General features: G+C 34.0%; 2 protein-coding genes and 1 pseudogene across 3 annotated transcripts; 1 reads left to right on the plus strand and 2 right to left on the minus strand.

Annotated features, from left to right (window-relative positions):
- The first annotated feature begins 4,086 nt into the window (after positions 1-4,086).
- LOC143614682 (calcium-dependent protein kinase 7-like) lies at positions 4,087-8,860 on the plus strand (annotated as a pseudogene). Its single transcript, XR_013150331.1, has 8 exons — positions 4,087-4,608; positions 5,405-5,528; positions 5,639-5,781; positions 6,741-6,893; positions 7,854-7,969; positions 8,053-8,220; positions 8,305-8,544; positions 8,624-8,860. The product of XR_013150331.1 is annotated as a calcium-dependent protein kinase 7-like (transcript).
- A 77-nt stretch (positions 8,861-8,937) lies between these two features.
- LOC143614683 (phytochromobilin:ferredoxin oxidoreductase, chloroplastic-like) lies at positions 8,938-11,910 on the minus strand. The gene is made up of 8 exons (XM_077088046.1): positions 11,713-11,910; positions 10,692-10,811; positions 10,036-10,130; positions 9,860-9,953; positions 9,627-9,758; positions 9,423-9,527; positions 9,296-9,346; positions 8,938-9,180 (listed from the first exon to the last, which is right to left on the minus strand). The coding sequence occupies exons 1-8, from the start codon at positions 11,908-11,910 to the stop codon at positions 8,995-8,997; spliced, it is 981 nt and encodes a 326-aa protein (XP_076944161.1). The 3' UTR covers positions 8,938-8,994.
- A 5,441-nt stretch (positions 11,911-17,351) lies between these two features.
- LOC143614680 (uncharacterized) lies at positions 17,352-18,265 on the minus strand (the record flags this gene model as incomplete). The annotated part of the gene is made up of 2 exons (XM_077088044.1): positions 17,352-17,822; positions 18,147-18,265. Coding segments are annotated over 2 exons (590 nt in total), but the record flags the coding sequence as incomplete, so codon positions are not given.
- Between the last annotated feature and the right edge of the window lie 766 nt (positions 18,266-19,031).

The raw sequence follows: 19,031 nt of genomic DNA on the forward strand, positions 1-19,031 counted from the left end.
GGATTGTAAGTCAGTGGGGCCTGACAATTTGAATAGGGTCGGGTCTGATTCATCCTTTCTATTACGCCTTTTCAATTGACAATTTAGGTTAAGGTCAGCTCCTTGAGGTCCAACCCTAACATGAACATATATTTTATTTTACTTGGCCTCGCTAGTTTTTCATGCTTTTGGTCATCCAATAGCCCTGAATGAGTTAGTGTATATCTCATCGTCTAAGATATAACATCCATTATTCCAGGCGAATTGGATTTTAATAATCCCAACTTAATGCAGTTTGCCGATAATAATCCCAACTTAAAAATAGCTGTCAACGGTCCTAATTTTCGCACAATTTGTTTTCATTAGACCCCTGTTAAAAAAACTTAACGACGTTAAGTTTTTTTCAAATTTCAAATTAATGTTTTCTGGCTTTCGATCGGTACGAGGATACGAATCGATTGATGTAACAACTTACCTCGAAACAGTGCTCCAAACAACTTGATTTTTGTTAATTAAAAGTTTACATACCGGAATTGAAGCACCTTTAGTCGCTTGGACCACCGTTTTGAGATAAGTTCTACATCCATCGACTCGTATCCTCAATCCGAACGAAAGCCCTAAAACATCAATTTGAAATTTGAAAACAAACTTAAAGCCGTTAACTTTTTTTAACGGGGTCCAATTAAAACAAATATTATGAAAGTTGAGACCGATGACAACTATTTTCTAAATTAAAATTATTATTGACCAATTACATTAAATTGAAATTATTAAAATCCAATTTAACTTTTTTCCACAATCAACCTCTCAACTAACACATCATTTTCCCTCACATTACCATGACTAAAACACACACGATCAAGACTAAAAAATAGAAACAAGAAATTATTCCCAAAAGCCAATAACAGCTTTATGTGCTATGTACTTGCATCAGTTTTTTGGTATAATACTTGAAGCCCCACTCATAATATGTTTAGAGAGACAAACATGCCAGGCTGCTCACGAGCTACTCGAGCTTAGATCGGATAAAAGCTTCAAATGAGTCGAGATTTTTTGAGTCCGAGCCAAGCTCAGACCTTAAATAAAGCCAGCTAGATATCGAGCCCAAGCACGAGCCTTGTTTGTGAAGCCCCTCGTTTAGGCTCGTCGGGTCTTAACGAGCCTTACGTATCTTTAAGTTTTACCTATTTTGGACTTCTTTGGATTAATTTCACACTACACAACCGAACTTGGGACGAGCTTTGGCTTGTTTAAGATTTTTCTCAAAACATATAAAAATAATTAATATCATATTTTAAAATTAACTGCTATAAAATAAACGAGCCAAGCCCGATCCTGAAAAAACAATTCATGAGTTGAACTCAATCTTTAGAAAATAGCTCAAAACAAGACGAGCTCGAAACAAGCCGAGCTCGAGATCTTGTAAGTCAAAATAAGCCAAGCTCTGGCTCGGCACAACTCGTTTTCACACACATGGAGATCTAGAACACACACATTACATTAAACAAGTTACGTGAACAATCAAAACCTTGAATATTCAAATAAATAAATAAATAAAATGTCCACGCCCATAACCTAAAAGTCCAAAAGAGTGGGAAACAGACAAATGAAACAATGAGAAAAGTGGAAGTGGATTCAATTTAAGAGACAAAAGTTTGGATTTTTTAGTTTCTTTCTGTTCATATTATTATTGTTATTATATGATACAATCATCCATGGTGTGGTGTTGTTCATCAAACACTGATGAATAGAATTCAATTCATCCATCAACTATGCCTCCCTTCATTTAATGTGTTTCTTGATAGCATATTTCCCCTTCTTAAAGCACACACATTTCAAGAAGAATTGCAAGTCGAATAATTGGCCTTTGAGGTATGCTGATTTTGCCCTTTTGAGAGGTTTTTTATTTTTATTTTTATTTTTTATTATTTTTTTTAAGATTGATTGTTTTTGTTGAATATGTTTTCTTGAATTTAAACCCTGATTAGCATATATCTTGAATCGTGTAAAGCTTGTTGCTTTGGCTTGTTATGTGAAAAAATTCATGATTTCTTGGGCATGTAAAGTCTTATTATCTGAGTTTGAAATTAGCACCTTTCACTAAAAAAAGATTAGTTTTTGTGATATGGGTTGCATTAGTGGTCTAATTATGTTACTGGTATGCAGATTTTGCCCTTCTTTTGAGCTTTTATCTCAAGATTGATTTTTTTAATTGCATATGTTTTCTTGAATTTCAACCCTGATTAGCATGTATCTTGAATCTGTGTAAAGCTTGCTGCTTTGGTTTGTTAAGTCGAGAATTCAAGATTTTGTTGGGTATCTTGAATCTTTGTAAAGCTTGTTGCTTTGGTTTGCTAACTGAAGAATTCAGGATTTCTTGGTTATCTGTTTGTAAAGTTTTATTATTTGAGTTTGATATTAGTTCCTGCCATTGATTTCGCTAAAAAAAGTTGCAGTGTCTGTGATATGGGTTACATTTTTGGTTTGCTTATGACTTCAATTCACATAATTTGAAGATTTTTTCCTTTGAATAATTGGATAATCTATAGGTAAAGCCTGTTTCTTTATTTTATTATATGATTGTAAACCTATGCGCCCTGCTTGCAGTGCGCGCATATAATGCACATATGTGTGAATCCTCGGGTGGGCAAAAGTGAAATTGCACTAATTTTGACGTTATATTACTAATCTCGTGAAAATAACGTTAAAAGTGGCGGAAGGTTAATCAGGCATCATGTGGTGGCGTTGATAGCTGAAAGACAAGGGTACATGCACCAATCGACTAGTGTGCCGATGGTTGAGTGTTATGTGCTTTATGTCCAAGGCTGGATGCAAAACTACTATCGAACCGGGGGTCTCACCGGAAGCAGCCTCTCTATTCCTACGGGGTAGAGGTAAGGCTGTCTACATCTTACCCTCCTCAGACCCTACCATAGCTTTGCTATTGGTGGGATATACTGAGTACGATGATGATGATGATTGTAAATCTAGGGTTAGGTTATAATAGGAAGTATAGTTTTTGTAGGAAGGATAAGAAGTAATCTTGGCCATTGATTTTGAACATGGAAGGTTGAGATTAATTTAGGGGGAAATCAAGTGTGAACATAAGGGGAAGGGTATAAAAGAAATAACACATTTGTTGTCTTTCTCTCTCCACATGTAAGGCACATGCCAAATTCCCCCGTCATTTTAAAATGTCCATAATTTTTTTTACTACGTTTTTATTGAAAAACAAATTCACCATAATAACGAGTGTCTTTTTATCTTTAATATGAGTACCAAATTGTAATATAAAAATAAAAAAAAATAGTGGGTTTTTTACAAATTGTGTTATACAATAGTATTTTTCATTGTGTTTTTTTTCTCATTGTGTTTTTTCCATTGTGTTTTTTTCATTGTGTCATACAATTGTGTTTTTATCATTGTGTGTTTTTTTCATTGTGTTTTTTTCTATTGTGTTTTTTACATTGTGTTTTTCATAGTGTTTTTCATTGTGTTTTTTAGGACTTTTCCGGCGAGGTGGTGGCGGTGGGTGACGGGTGTGATGGCGGTGGGCGGTGGAGTGGTGGTGGATGTAGGAGATGAGTGAAGATGTAAGTGGGTTTTATGTAAGTGGGTTTTTGGAATTAAGTTAAGTGGGTTTTAAGATTAAAGTAAGTGGGTTTTGATATAAAAGTGTTAAAAGACAAAAATACCCTCCTTCTTAGCCTTCTTAGGAAAATCAAACTTCTTATTTGAACCTAACCCTGTAAACCTATTTTCTTGAATTTTTTTTGGAGTTTGAATTAGGCCATGCCTTTGATTGTGTGAAAAATTTGAGTTTATGTGATCCAGGCTTCATCATAAAATCATTTTACAAAATTTGAAGATGCTGTGATTTGAAGTATATAACTATATAAGTGAAAATCTATTATAATTCAAGATTTAAATTTAGTGAATTTGAAGATTTTATGTTTTGAATTATACAACAAGCAATTTCAAGATTTCTTGGGTATCTGTTTTAATTTAATATTACTGTTTTTTTTGGGATTGATTGTACGAAGAACATGGAGTTTTCATAATCTGGGATTAATTTTAATGTATTTATGATTTCAACTTACGGAATTTGCAGACTTTGTCACTTAAACCATGGGAAATTGCTGTGTCACCCCTGATAAATCAACTAACAAGAAGAAGAAAAACAAACCGAACCTGTATGCAAACGCCTATCGACCCAGACCCGAATCTGGAACCGGGTTCAAACTTTACGTTTTAAAAAACCCAACGGGTCATGACATCACACGCCGCTACACTCTAGGTCGGGAGCTAGGAAGGGGTGAATTCGGGGTAACATATTTGTGTACCGATTTAGAATCCGGTGAAAGATTCGCGTGCAAATCAATATTAAAGAAAAAACTTAGGACTTCAGTTGATATTGAGGATGTGCAAAGAGAAGTTGAGATCATGAAACATTTGCCTAAACATCCTAATATTGTGACCATAAAGGACACGTATGAGGATAATAATGCGGTTCGTATAGTGATGGAGTTGTGCGAGGGTGGTGAGCTGTTTGACCGGATTGTAGCTCGGGGACATTATACAGAACGTGCTGCAGCCGCTATTATGAGGACAATAGTGGAAGTTGTTCAGGTAAATTTCACCACAATTTGTTTTCATAAGTCATTTTTGTTCATTTAGATGTGCATTATTGCACCTTCAAGAGACAATTATCAATTGAAAATTAAAATAGCTTATTTATCCCCTTGCTACCCTATTTTAAAGACTTGTTACCCTTCATTTTCTAATTTAATAAAATGTTAAGAAAAGAGTTAGCTTTTGAAATTACAAATTACTAATATTTTGACAATTTTTTTGTTAACATATTGTTTATAAAATTATAATTACAGGTTATTTATATTATATCCGCTTTAAATACTTCAAAAATATATAAAGCCCTTTTGGCAATCTATTAAAATTTTAAATTATTAAAAATATAGCCACCCAAACAGAAGAAAGGCGGCCAGTTTGGCCCGTTTGCATTATATACAGTCTGGTTCTCGGTTTGGTTTTAACTGGTTTGGAACTTGGAACTGGTCATTTTAAGTTTATTGCTTGTTTATTTATTTTTCATTTTAGGAATATAAGGGTATATATATTATATTCATGAATAATCCTTGTTATTCTAGTATATTTAATACAGAGTTATACTTTTGAAAAAAAAAATAATTTCTTTTGTCTAAAGTTAAATGAACAGACATGAACAAGAAAAATTGGTCATTTATTTGTTCGTGTTCGATCGTTTGTTCGGTTTTAACGAATGGACGAACATGCTTCGCTCGTCATTCATTCGGTTCATTTACAGTCGTATTTGTCACACACTAAAACAACTAATTGATAATTACAACTGACTATTTAATGTCACATAATTCGTTCTTGCTCATTATAGACATGTCATGCGCATGGAGTCATGCATCGCGATCTCAAACCCGAGAATTTTCTTTTTGCAAACAAGAAAGAAACTGCGGATCTCAAGGCTATCGATTTCGGGCTTTCGGTTTTCTTTAAACCAGGTATATAACCTTTAGTCCAACTTATTCATAATCTAAATGTCAACCCTTAATTTAAAATGTATTTTTTTGGGCATGAAGTCCACAATTCTGTTTAAAATGTGTGTTATCAGGTGAAGTGTTTAATGAAATAGTTGGAAGTCCTTATTATATGGCCCAGAAGTGTTGAAAAGAAATTATGGTCCTGAAGTTGATATATGGAGTGCCGGAGTTATTTTGTACATTTTGCTTTGTGGTGTTCCACCCTTTTGGGCAGGTTTGTTTCTCATTTTAAGGCATCATAATGATAAGGTAAATTGATTTTAAATAATCTCAACTATGTCATATTGGCAAATAACAGTTCCAAGTTCCAACTTAACACTTGGCTGTTGGCGGTCCCAACTAAAGGTGTATTGGTTTCCAACGGTTGGCGACTAACGGATGGTTAAGTTTGATGCCTACGTGTCACGCTTGGTTGTCAAAAAAGATCTATGTGGCACGAATGATTATTGCCATGTAATGCTGCCACATAGATCTTTTTAACAACTAGGCATGCCACGTAAGCATCAGACTGACGGAGTTAACCATCCGTTAGCCGCAAACCGTTGGAAACAAATACACATTTAGTTGGGACCGCCACTAGTCAGGTATAAAGTTGGGACTGTTATGTGCCAATATGACATAGTTTGAATATTTAAAATCAATTTACTTAATGATAATGATAACAGTAATAATAATAATTCATAATCCATAAGTTAATTATAGAAATAATGTAGTTACCATAGTTATTAAAAGCCCATTTTTCAGGCGATGCTTAATAAATGCGCTTCTAGTTCCCAGCGCTTCGGCATTGTCTAGGTTAGGAACACGAGAAGATAAAAGCCTAGCAAAAGAAACGCAAGGAGTGCTATTGAAACTTAGATCTAGGAGTAGTCAAAGGAATTACATTCAATAGTTTTGAAATTGCATTTGAATCTTGACTATTTTAGAACTTTTGGTACTAATAAAATGATACTAAACGGTATATAATAGCTTTTATTTAGTTTATTTGAAGAATAATATATTTTTCATATACATAATATATTTTAAATCTTTTTATTTAAGTGCACTTTTTTTTCTCAGGCCCTCAATTTTTTTTGCGCCTTGCGCCTAGGCCCCAGGTGTGACCTATGCACCTTGAGAGTGCCTAGCGCATGTAATAACTATGGTAGTTACATTATTGTATTTTGTTTTCAGAAACCGAACAAGGAGTAGCTCAAGCGATTTTACGATTGGTAGTTAATTTTGAAAGAGACCCGTGGCCAAAAGTTTCTGAAAATGCTAAAGATCTAGTGAAGAAAATGCTTGATCCGGATCCGAAGCGTAGGATTACAGCGCAACAAGTTCTTGGTAATGTTTCACTATTTAGATATAAGGAGGTGTTTGGGATTCCTTATTTTTACCTCCTTATTATGACTTTTGGGAGAAGTTACAACTTTTAAAAAAGTTATGAGTCATAAGTTGGCTAAAATAAGCAATCCCAACACCCCCTAAGTAAAGATGGAAAATGGGTGGTCAAAACGGGTACTTTTTAGTGTGGGTCAAAGCGGGTCAGGTTGGGTCAACAATTGATTACTTTTTGACTTTTTTATGTTTTTAGTTGATGTGTTAATTGTTAAACATGATTATGAAAACTATATTAGTACAAGAATATTAGAATAACCTGCCTTGTTTTTAAAAAGACGGTTTAGGAAGTTTTATGTATGAGAATACGCTTAAGATGTTTTTAACAAGTCTGACCCATTTAGTCTATTGGATATATTTTTCTTTTTAGTAGCTTTTAGTAGGGGTGTAAACAAGTCGAGCATAAGCTCAACTAGGCTCGATCTCAGCTCTTGAGTAGCTTTTTAAGCTCGAGCTCAGCTCATTTATTCTTTATTGGTTAGTTTACATACATCTTTTTATTTTCTATATAATATAACAAAATAAATATTATTCAGTTTTTTATTTGTAGTAAGTTTGTGTATAGTAATAGTTATATACATATATATATAATATATATATATATATTATTTATTTATTTAATGCATTAAATGAAAATTATAAAAATAAAAGGCCTATTTAGGCTTGCGAACCAGATCAAGCTCGATAACTGAAGCTTGGGCTCATTTATCAAACACGCTTATTTTAGGTTTGAGCTTGGGCTTGTTTAAGCTCGGTTTGATTCGAGCTTTTAATGAGCTGACCTCGAGTAGCTCACAAGCGACTTGACTTTTTTACACCCCTAGTTTTTAGCTTTAACAACATTCCAAATAAACCCATTTGAAAGCTAATTTAGCTGTTACTATTGCTACCACATTGTAATTACAGAACACCCGTGGTTATTTAACGCAAAGACGGCTCCAAACGTCTCATTGGGTGAGGTTGTTAGGTCAAGACTTAAGCAGTTTTCAGTAATGAACAAGCTCAAGAAACAAGCTTTAATAGTAAGATCAATAATCTACCAAAGTTGCTTTGTTTTTTAGTTTGAACCCGTCTTATTATCTTGAATGTAACTTGATTCACACAGGTGATAGCTGAACATCTATCAGTCAATGAAGTGGTGGGAATAAAAGAAACATTTGACATGATGGATACACGCAAAAAAGGCAAGATAAACCTTGAAGAACTGCGCATCGGTTTACAGAAACTCGGACACTTTGTAAACGATGCAGATCTTCAAGTAATAATGGAATCGGTAAGTTTTACTGTTGTGTTCTTGTGTTTTTTTTCGTGTTTTTGCATCTGTTGACTGGTCAAAGAGTGATGATTTTACTTGCAGGTTGATCTCGATGGAGATGGTACATTGAACTATAATGAATTTGTGGCGGTTAATGTGCATCTTAAGAGGATGGCGAACGATGAGCATCTAAACAAAGCATTTGGTTTCTTTGATAAAAACCGAAGTGGTTATATTGAAGTCGAAGAGCTTCGTTATGCATTAAGTGATGATGAAGAGAACAATTATAACGGTATTGAAGAAGTAATCCATGCGATCATGCTTGATGTCGACACTGATAAGGTAAAAATGCATACCCATAATGATTATGTCGCGTTAGTTATGAGAAATAAAAATAATAATAATAATGTTATTGTGTCAGGACGGGCGCATTAGTTATGAGGAGTTTGCTGCTATGATGAAAGCAGGTACTGATTGGAGGAAAGCGTCTAGACAATATTCGCGCGAGCGTTTAAACAGTCTCGGTTTAAAGTTAATGAGAGATGGTTCATTAGAGTTACCAAATGAGTTGAATTTGCATGACATGTAGGGTTTAAAGTTTGTTATGTTGACTTAACTTTGATCTTACTAGAGTTGACTTTGACATTACTAGAGTTGAGAATGCAGTGTAGTATAATGATAACCGATTATGCGAATATATTAGACAAGATTAAATTTAACATTGTATACATTAATCAAATATAATTATGATTCTTAACTAATGTGATAACAAGCATACAATATAAAATAAATCTAGCTTAAGGTATCACCAATAAATACTCCTCTAGCATCCCAAGGGCGGGTCTCAAACGACTTACCAACAATGCTCCGTTTTTCATTTACTGACCCGTCACCACACTCATACTCGGGAAAATAATCTAGAAACGTTTTGCTCCCGAGCTCGTTCACTCCATTGAAGAGGAACTTCTTCACCACATCCTACACAACATTTAATAAGATGATGTTAAATAAAAAATCAAAATTAGAGGACTCAAGTTTGACTAATTTACTTCAAAATGTACTTGTTTATTTTGACTAAAGTCAAGATCAATACCTTTGCAAGAGTCTCCCCAATTAATCTTTTGAGAAGCTGGTAGCCTGGATCCTGTTTATAAGATTTTAAAAAAATATAATAATAATAATAATAATAATAATAATAATAATAATAATAAGGCACACACCTTTTGGGCTCTCCAAGTTAAATACCTATGTTGTGCCTCGCGATTCAAACTTATTTGAGAAACATCAGTCTCCTCGGTGGCCTGATTCATCAGATGGAGCCAAGCCTGCCAGTTTATAATAATAAAGTTAAAATAAAAAGGAGAAAAAGCGCGATAAAAACATTTATATAATTTAAGGCATAACACATACACAAAGTAGGATACCTTGTAGTAATCTTTGAATGCAGAAAACAATATATCGTGATTTCCATGACTCGAAGAAAACCTGGTCCATATGACTATCGGTGAGAAGAATTTCAAAGACTCGCCCGTGAGTTTTCCTCCCCAAGGTAAAAGCTGCACGTAATCTGTCGTTAAGTTTGCACGTCGTGAACTTTAGGCATTCATTAAACTACAACCGACACGCTAAAAGATTAAAAAGTCAACAGTCAACGGACCTCAGTATACTTCAAGCTGAGAGGAATCAAGCTTTTATAATACTTTTGCTTGTAGTGTGTTTCATTTATGACATCGTGCAACGGATTAAGGTCCCTGTGATGGGTCATAAAAACCGAATTTAAAGATAGCATTAAACGCTTTACTATGTTTTAATGGATTTTTTAAATAGACTTACAGAACAACAATATTTGTGTTGCCGGAGGTGAAAAAGTTGGCACAAAATATCGGGAGGTCATATTCTGCTTCAGGGAAGACAGCAAAATCTAGCACCTAATTAGGATAAAGTAATAAAGAGTAACAATTAGGCCTGCAAACGAACCAAACGAACACGGACATGGACAATTAAACAAATGGATTTCCTTGTTCATGCTCGATTGTCAAAAAAATGAACATGTGCGTGTTCGTTTATGTTTGTTCGTTAAGAAGCTATGATCAGTTCATGAATATAAACGAACATAATTGACAAAAAAATGAGCATAAACGAACATAAATAAACAATCATAAATGAACACCAATTGAAGTCTAATACATGTTTAATTATTTATTAAATTATAAAATTACATAGTTAAATGAGTTAAATGGACATAAACCCACGAACTTAAACAAACAAACATAAATAAATCAAAGCATATGGACAAATATAAACGAACGTTCACAAACATAAACGAACAAACGAAACATGTGTTCATGTTCATTTAACTAAACAATTAAAAAATCTTGTTCATGTCCGTTCGTTTATTACATAAACGAATTTCCTGCCAAAGGGCTCATTGAACGTTCAGGTTGTTTGACATAACACCTAATTATTAATTAGGAAAGTTAAAGATATACCTGCATACCATCACTTTGTTCTATAGAAAGACTACGAAGTAGCCGAACTTTTGGAGCTTGATATGAACACATCTTAAGCTCTGTCTTCCCATCCAATGCCTTTAAAGTACTAAAATCATCCTGTTTAAAACCAAATTTTTTGAAGTTAGTTTATACATTCTTACGATTGACCGAAACGTATTTACTATGCCTCTCACTTTTAACCACAACTTGAATACCGACCCGAGAAAACACTAACCCGTACCCGAACCGTAGTGTTGGGTCTGATTTCTAGGTTTTGGGTTAGCCCGAAAAAACCCGAATAAAGTTTTCGTTTTAAAAACTTGATATTAGGTATAGGCTATATCAGTTTGCGCTCCAGCCGTATAGCGATTCAGTTCATGTTATATCTAACAATTCTAAAACTTATTTGATTCTTTTTTTAATATAGCATTGAAAATGGGGGAGGAAACGAAATTGAACGCGAAGATTGAAGACGATTATGTTGGGTTTTTTAAATTGTTGGACTTCGTTAAATTTTACTCTTTCTTGGATGATGTTGGTTTATTGTTTGGTCATTTACGCTACGAGTGGAGATGTATATGATGCTTTAATTTTAGCAATGTAGTGTTTTTTTAATTTGGTATACTGGTTTTTATTAATCCTAATTATCATCTTTTGGTCGTTACTGGTCCCAACTAAAATAATTGGCAGCTGATGGTACATTGGTATGTGACTAACAGAATTCTAACACTGTCACCTGCAGGTCACCGGAAAAACGCTTTTGACCGGAATAGTCACATTTTTGCCGGAAAACTCAAAACCCGAATAACTCATTAACCCACCCCGAATAACTCATTAACCCACCGAAAAAACCCGAACTCGAGAAAACTGATTTGGGTCGGGCTTATGGAATTAAAACCATGAACCCGAAATTTCAACCCAAAGAAAAAGTTGCCCTAAATTTGATGTGGCTATCAAATCCTATACAAGAAGCATTTACATAATCTAATGCCATATAAATATATATAACAATAGTTACCTGCAAGTAAGAAGGAACCAACTCTGGAATCAAAACTTTTGTTTCATCCAAAGCAAAGCGAATAAACTTTTGGTATGAATAATAACCAGAGGCTGCTTTCATTAAACATGCACACCTTTTGGTTCTGGATGTTAATAATAATAATGGATGTGGTTTAATGGTTGCAGGTAACAAAGTTGATGATGAAAAACACTTCATTGTTGAAAGATTTGCAGTTGAATAGATGTCAGTTAGCTTTGAGTCTGTGTGACATGTTTGTGTGTGTTTGAATAGATTGTGTGCAGACAGTAATCTGGAAGACAGGAAGATTGAAGCATAGGTTTTGTACTTTGGTACATAGTCACGTGTTCCTGTCTGAACCGTTGGATTTTATTTTTATTATTTTAAATTATATTCTTATTTTTCTTAAAAGTCGAAGCAATTGTCTATAAGACCTTTTTTTTATATGTACGTTATGGTGGAGTATAGGGCTATCTTCAAAAATAGTTAAAAAAGTTTTGCGTTTAGTTGATTAATTTGGTTTAAACATTAAGAATACATATTTTATTTAAAAAAGTACATATAATTTAAAAGAAATAAAATTCGGACATATCGGGGTGTCGGGCCAGGGCCCATCTACCACCCGGACCTGCTTCATAGTCGGCTATGGTGTAGTGTGTTAAATACGTTACATGTTCAAGAGCTATCGTGCGTTATAGGGGGACGCGACGGGAACTTGGTTAGTGTCGGTTCGATTTGTTTTGGTAAACGTTTTGTTGACCAAGTCTAAACTCTAAAAGCTTTATTGTGAAAATGTAAAATTTTTGTGACCCAAGTTGAAAGACTAAAATTTGGTGTCAAAAGTTTAGTGACCAAAGTTATAAGACTAAAAGTATTATGACAAAAGTTATGAAAACAAGAGTTTCATTACTAGAGTTTTAAGGGCTAAAAGATAAACGTTTGTAACTTAGGTGCCAAAACTCAAGGGGGCAAAAAAAAATGCTTGAAACTTAGATGATATACTAAAGAACTAAAGTAAGACTCTACGACTTACTATAGTGATTTTCAAGTTAAAGTATCATGTAGAAGATAAAACCATTTATTTATAGCCCAATTTTATTTTGGTGTAATGGTTTTAACCACACACTAAGGGGTCGCTTGGTTCGTAACATATTTTTTATGGAATTGGATTGTTTTGAAGGAATTAGAATATAAGGGAATTGGAATTAATTCCAATAAAAATATTCAGGCTTGTAAACGAACCGAACGAACACAAATAAAAGAATGTTCATGTTCGTTCATTTAACTTTGACACGAACGCGAGTTAAATGAACAAACACGAACACATATTTTGTGTTCATTTTCGCTTATTTAAAACATGTACATGTTTGTGTTCGCTTATTTAAACTCTAAACGAACAGGAACATCAACGAACAAGAACGTAAACGAACATAAATATACATAATTGAACAAATGTAATCAAACATAAATGAATATATATGAACGAATTTAAATGAAAACAAACAAACATAAACATGTATAAATGAGCACACTTCAATGAACAAATATAAAATCATTAAGTAGATGAGTTATTCAGATTATATTTAATTATTTTCTATTAATATGTAAACAAACATAAATCAACATAAATAAACAAACATAAATGAACGAAACATGTGTTAATGTTCGTTTGTTTAATTAAACGAACACAAATTTTTTGTACATGCTCGTTCATTTATTAAATAAACGAACTTCCCGTCAAACAGTTTATGAATAGTTCGTTGAACGTTTGATTCGTTTGCGGGCTATCCGTGTTTGGTTTGTAAAATATCAATGGAATTGGAATATTTAAAACCTGAAAGTATAAAATCACCCTTTAAAAATGACTCCACCATTTTCATTCCTAATCTAGGTATACGTCAGTGGTAAATTCCTGATCAATTTTTGGTGTTTACTCTTCAAATCGCTTTTGCCAATGATTTAAGTAACAACAGTATATTAATTTTGGGCTCCAAGTTGAAGAAAATGGTAATTGTTTGCGTTTTGGGATTTTTTATTTAGTGACCAACAAATAGAGAATTGCCTAGGTACTCTGTACCACTAGCGGATATTTCTTCGGGTCAAACTGGGCAGTGGCCCTATCACGTTTTTCGCTCGGTAGTATCCTTTTTCGAATATATATATGTATTGAGTGCTATCTAGCCAAGTTATTTGAGTCCGGCCCATCCATACTATTTTAGTAAGGGCCAGCCTTGAATTTTTATAAATGTAAAGTTTGTTTAAAACCGAAGATGAAAAATCGTTTACACGAAATAAACGTTAAGATAAAGAAAGGAATGCTAAGAAATAAAACTCCATAAGACCAACCGTAAGCCCAAATAAATTTTAAACATAAAAACTAAACATTAAGCCCAAAATCCAACCCTAACATATGATTGATATTCGAACACAACAACAAACGAAGGTTACGTTGTGTGATGGCCGTTGTATGACTTACTGACTTATGAGGTTCGACAAAGAAGTCAAAATAGAAGCTGGGAAGCAAGCAAGTGAATTGATGAAATCGTTTGGATGTAAAATCGATTGATTGATTGGGCACTGCCGTTGTCTGCTGAGGCCTAAGGTTCGGAACTGACTTGTAGGGAGTGAAATCGATTAATCAAAACAGTCAACAGAAGCAAAGAAGAGACCAAATTTGATAATTCGTATTTCACCATTTTGTATTTCTTTCAATTTGGTAGGTTAATGTTTGGAATTATTGTTTGACCCGACCCGAACCGGATTGCCAACACGAAACTTAGAAGTAGGAAAAAACAATTTGGTTGTTGTGACTTTCGGCCCATTCATATTAGATGCTCAAGATCCGCCACCGCTCTGTACGGAGTGACCTAATGGCAAACAAAAGGCCATTGCCATCGGGCCCAATCCAACCATATGGAGTTCTTAAGCGCCTCCAAGTTATCTCCAGTTCCGGGGAAAACCCACCTGCTCAAAGGCCCACTGGTAGTAAAACCTAGGCGCCCTCAGGATTGAACTGGAGATCACAAAGATGTCTTCCTTCATTGAGCCACCTATTTGCCTCCAACGTGTTGTTTGTGGATATCGAACCTGGGTCTCAATTGAGAAACCCAAACTTTTTACCACTAGACCATATTAAAAAGGATTACGTTAAAAAGACATTCAAGATTAGGCTTCTAACCACTACACCATATTGTTTGTGTTTTGAAATTATGTTGAAGAAGACATTTAAGCTATGAATGCTTATTTTATGGGACTACAAAACACGATGAAGAATAACATGGCGGCTGTTTGATTTTATAGGTTCAATAATAAATGGATTTTTTTATAGATGATTTACGTGATTATGGCTTGGAAATAATCCTTGGTGAATTAATATATAGTGATTTTTAGTGTAATTTTAGAATTAGAGATAGAAGAGGAATGAGAATGCTCTTGCATGGGAGCTTGATAACAAAGGTCACGCTAAAACTGGTCTCAAGTTATGGTTAAAAATGTAACCAATCAAAGTAAATTGCTTTTTGTGGCGTCTACTACAAGACTGGATTGCAATCATGGTGGTGCTTTCGATAAGAGGTATTACTTTAGAAAACTCAAATTGTTTATTTTGTGGACGTGAAGAGGAAACCTCGGAACATATTACGGTTACTTGTGACAAGGCAAAATTGACTTAACTGTGGTGCTGCAATGGGTTAAAATTCTGAGCCCATCATATATCTCTTCAGTGACGGGGCTTTTAGAGATTCCAAAAAAGAAGGGGTTCACAAAAAGAAATGAGGAGTTGATCCAAGCGACATTGTCGCTTACTTTGTGGATAATATGGAAGACAAGAAATTAAATAAATTTTAACAATAAAAATTCTTTCAATTGGCAAATTGGTAGAAGCGACTTCATTCTTATGACTTACTCACACAGATAAACGCTTGAAGATGGATCATGAGAGTTGGTGGGGTTTTAATTTTGAGAAAGCAGTGGCTTAATAAGTTGGGTAAATAGTTTAAAATCCTGTGATTTTTGTATATCCTTTCCTTTCCTTTGATGTACTTTGCGGCCCTTGGTTACTAATTTGGCTATTCCCTTTTCTTTTTTAATTTAATCTTGGTTTTTCAAAAAAAAATAAAAATAAAAAATAAAAAATTAACAGGTTCCAATATCCCCCAAAACACACATAATTTTAAGAGAAAGTTACTATTTGCGTCCCTGTGGTTTAGGTCGGAGACACAATGAGTCCCCGAAAAAGTTTTGAACTGGTTGAGTCCCTGTGGTTTCAGAAACGAACAATTTGAGTCCCTGCTGTTTTAGAAACGAACAATTTGAGTCCCTGTGGTTTCAGTAAAATGAAAGTTTTACTCTGAAAGTTAAGTAACGGAAAGGACTCAAATGGTTCATTTTTGAAACCACGGGAACTCAATCAGTTCAAAAAAATTTTCGGGGACTCATTGTGTCTTCGCCCTAAAACCACAGGGACACAAACAGTAATTTTCTCTAACTTTAAACTTTAGCTTAGCACCGATCAATATGACCAAGTTTGGATTATTAAATCTAATATCCCCAAAAACAATGCAAAGCTACCTACTCATGTATATTTTAAATCATGTGTAAGTCTACTAGCTAATACATTTAATGGTTTCTAGAAGGGAGAATAAGATCTTTAGACTATTGAGTATACATGTCATTTTACCTCCTACTTCATAGTGTCATATCAACATCACATTACACCTCACTTCATTTAAACATCTTTCATAATATCATAGAAATAGTTACCAATTCATCACTTTCTACCTTTACAAATAAAATAATAATACATATATAACTAAGTCTTAAGACTAGTTTAATACGATTAAAATTAATTTTTATTTTTAAAGTTATTAACATAACTACAATTAAAACACAAAATATTTTGATATATTTAAAACATTGCATTTATAATTAGTAAGTTAAACTAAAAAACATGCCTTATATTAAGTTATATAAAAATGTATATTTAAAATATTAAATAAACATATTATATTAATATAAGTTATAGATACAATTTGATAAATAAAAATAAATATAAAAATAGATAACATCACCCACCAAACCTAATCTGCATCTTTTCTAACTTTCCATTCTAACTTTCTGCAACCTTTCTTCCTCATCTAATTCAAACACCTCAGATTCAGAAGGTCACATGCATATATGGAATAAACAATTCTTTATTCCCTTCAATTTTGCAAAGAACAGCGGCATTTTCAGATTCAGAAATTCACCGCCATCGGTGCCAATTTGAGCGGGGTGGTGTTCACCACCGGCACCACCTGCCACATCAACATGTTCACCGGTATAATGGCTTTCATACGTTACAGCCTTAGGTTTCTTGGCGATTTGCCATCCTACCTAAGAAGCGTCCGAGTGATATTGTCCGAGACTTGGAGGTTTCGAACATGTTCTATCACTCCAAAGGATGAAAGGACGGAACAATTTGAATATGCTAGGATCCGTAATTTAAAATGCAAGATAATAAGAAGATCATGCTGAATATATAAGCTACAAACTCATAAATATCTAAAACCATAGAAAAAGGATGACTACCATAAACTAGTTCTCAACTCTTACACATAAACAACAATCTTTCAAGTGAACATAGTAGAAACACATAAAAACTAAAATGATGATAAAAAATCAAAAAACTTCATAACAGCTTCCTTAATATATGCAGATTCAACTTCATCATCAAATTCAACACCTTCAATATCAAAACTCAAAAAACTATGACTTTTAGCAGGACCAAGACACCTATCAAATACAAAGAGGGTTACATCCTTCATCACATACCCGGAAACTGGCAGTTCCAACTTGCAAGCGTAAAACTTCGCCGATACATAATAATTATCACTTTCCAGAGGTGAACCTAAATGCAACAAGTTCTTCATCTTTGTCAGCTCTCTACCACTAACAGGATTCGTCCTTCTTTTACTTGAATCTTTAACGTGAACCTTTTCCAATAATGGAAAATCCTTAATGACATTTACCAACATGTTATCCCGCGCCACTGCATCTTGCAAACACTTACGCGCGATCTCATATTCACTCTGTTTCAACTCAACTTCTTCTTCATGATATAATAATATTCCCTTATTTAGGTCACATACCATAATGGTATTTCCCTTACATATATTATTATTATTATAATTATTATTAGCTTTTATATAGCTGCTAAACTGTGATCTTATTATTAATATTATTATAATTAGTAGTAGTTTTTATATAACGGTTAAACTTTGATTTCCTTTATTTCCTTTATTATTAGCTTTTATTTTGCTTCATACACATGTACTTAGAGCCGAGGGTCTCTCTGGAAGCCACCTCTTTATTCCTTTGGATAGAGGTGGTGTGCCTACATCCCACCCTCCCCAGACCCTACTTATAGCTTTGCTGTCGGTGGGATTTTACTGGGCATGATTGATTGATTGATTAACAACTGAGTTTGATGTCAGGAACATATATGATTCAAATTTGTTACTGGACTTAGTCTTCCACTTGAACAAATGACCATAATTATCACCTCCGCTTAGGTCTGTAAAAGAACCAAACGTTTAGTGAACTGTTCATGAACCGTTTGACGGGAATTTCTTTTATGTTCATTCATTTAATAAACAAACAAACATACAAAAAGTTTGTGTTCATTTAATCAAATATGACACATGTTTCGTTCGTTCATTTATGTTCGTTTGGGTGGATCCTCTACTTAATGTTTTATATTTGTTTGTTTGTGTTCATTTATGTTTGTTTGTATTCGTTTAAGTATATTCATATATGTTCATTTACGTTCATTTATCTTTGTTCAATTATGTTTGTGAACTGTCCGCCTAGATTTTCACTGAACGAGCATAAACGAACGGGCACATGCATGCTCATTTTTTAAACGAACGAACATGAACACATAGGGCTGTAAATGAACCGGACGCCCGTTCGGCAATAAGTTAGTTTATGCCCGTCCATTTAATAAACGAACCGGACATGAACAAAAGATTTCATTCGATAAGCTTAACGGACGAACGCGGACAGAGGCCGCGCTCGTTCAATAGCGTTCGTGAATGTTCGGTAGCGCCTGGTAATGATTATACTTTTTGAAATTAATATGTAATTGTTTATGTTCGTTTGTTCATTAGAGCTGATTATGTATGTTTGTCCATTAATGTTCATTAGTGTCTGTTAGTGTTCGTTTGTCCATTAATGTCTTGTGTGCTCATTTGCCCATTAGTGTCCATTAGTGTTTGTTAGTTTCCGTTTATCCGTTAACGTCCGTTTACAATATTAACGAATGGACACGGACAAACTCG

This window comes from Bidens hawaiensis, unplaced genomic scaffold (assembly GCF_021521415.1).
Source record: "Bidens hawaiensis isolate Kalapana, Puna unplaced genomic scaffold, B.hawaiensis_p1.1 tig00040697_1, whole genome shotgun sequence".
NCBI classification, from domain to species: Eukaryota; Viridiplantae; Streptophyta; class Magnoliopsida; order Asterales; family Asteraceae; genus Bidens; species Bidens hawaiensis.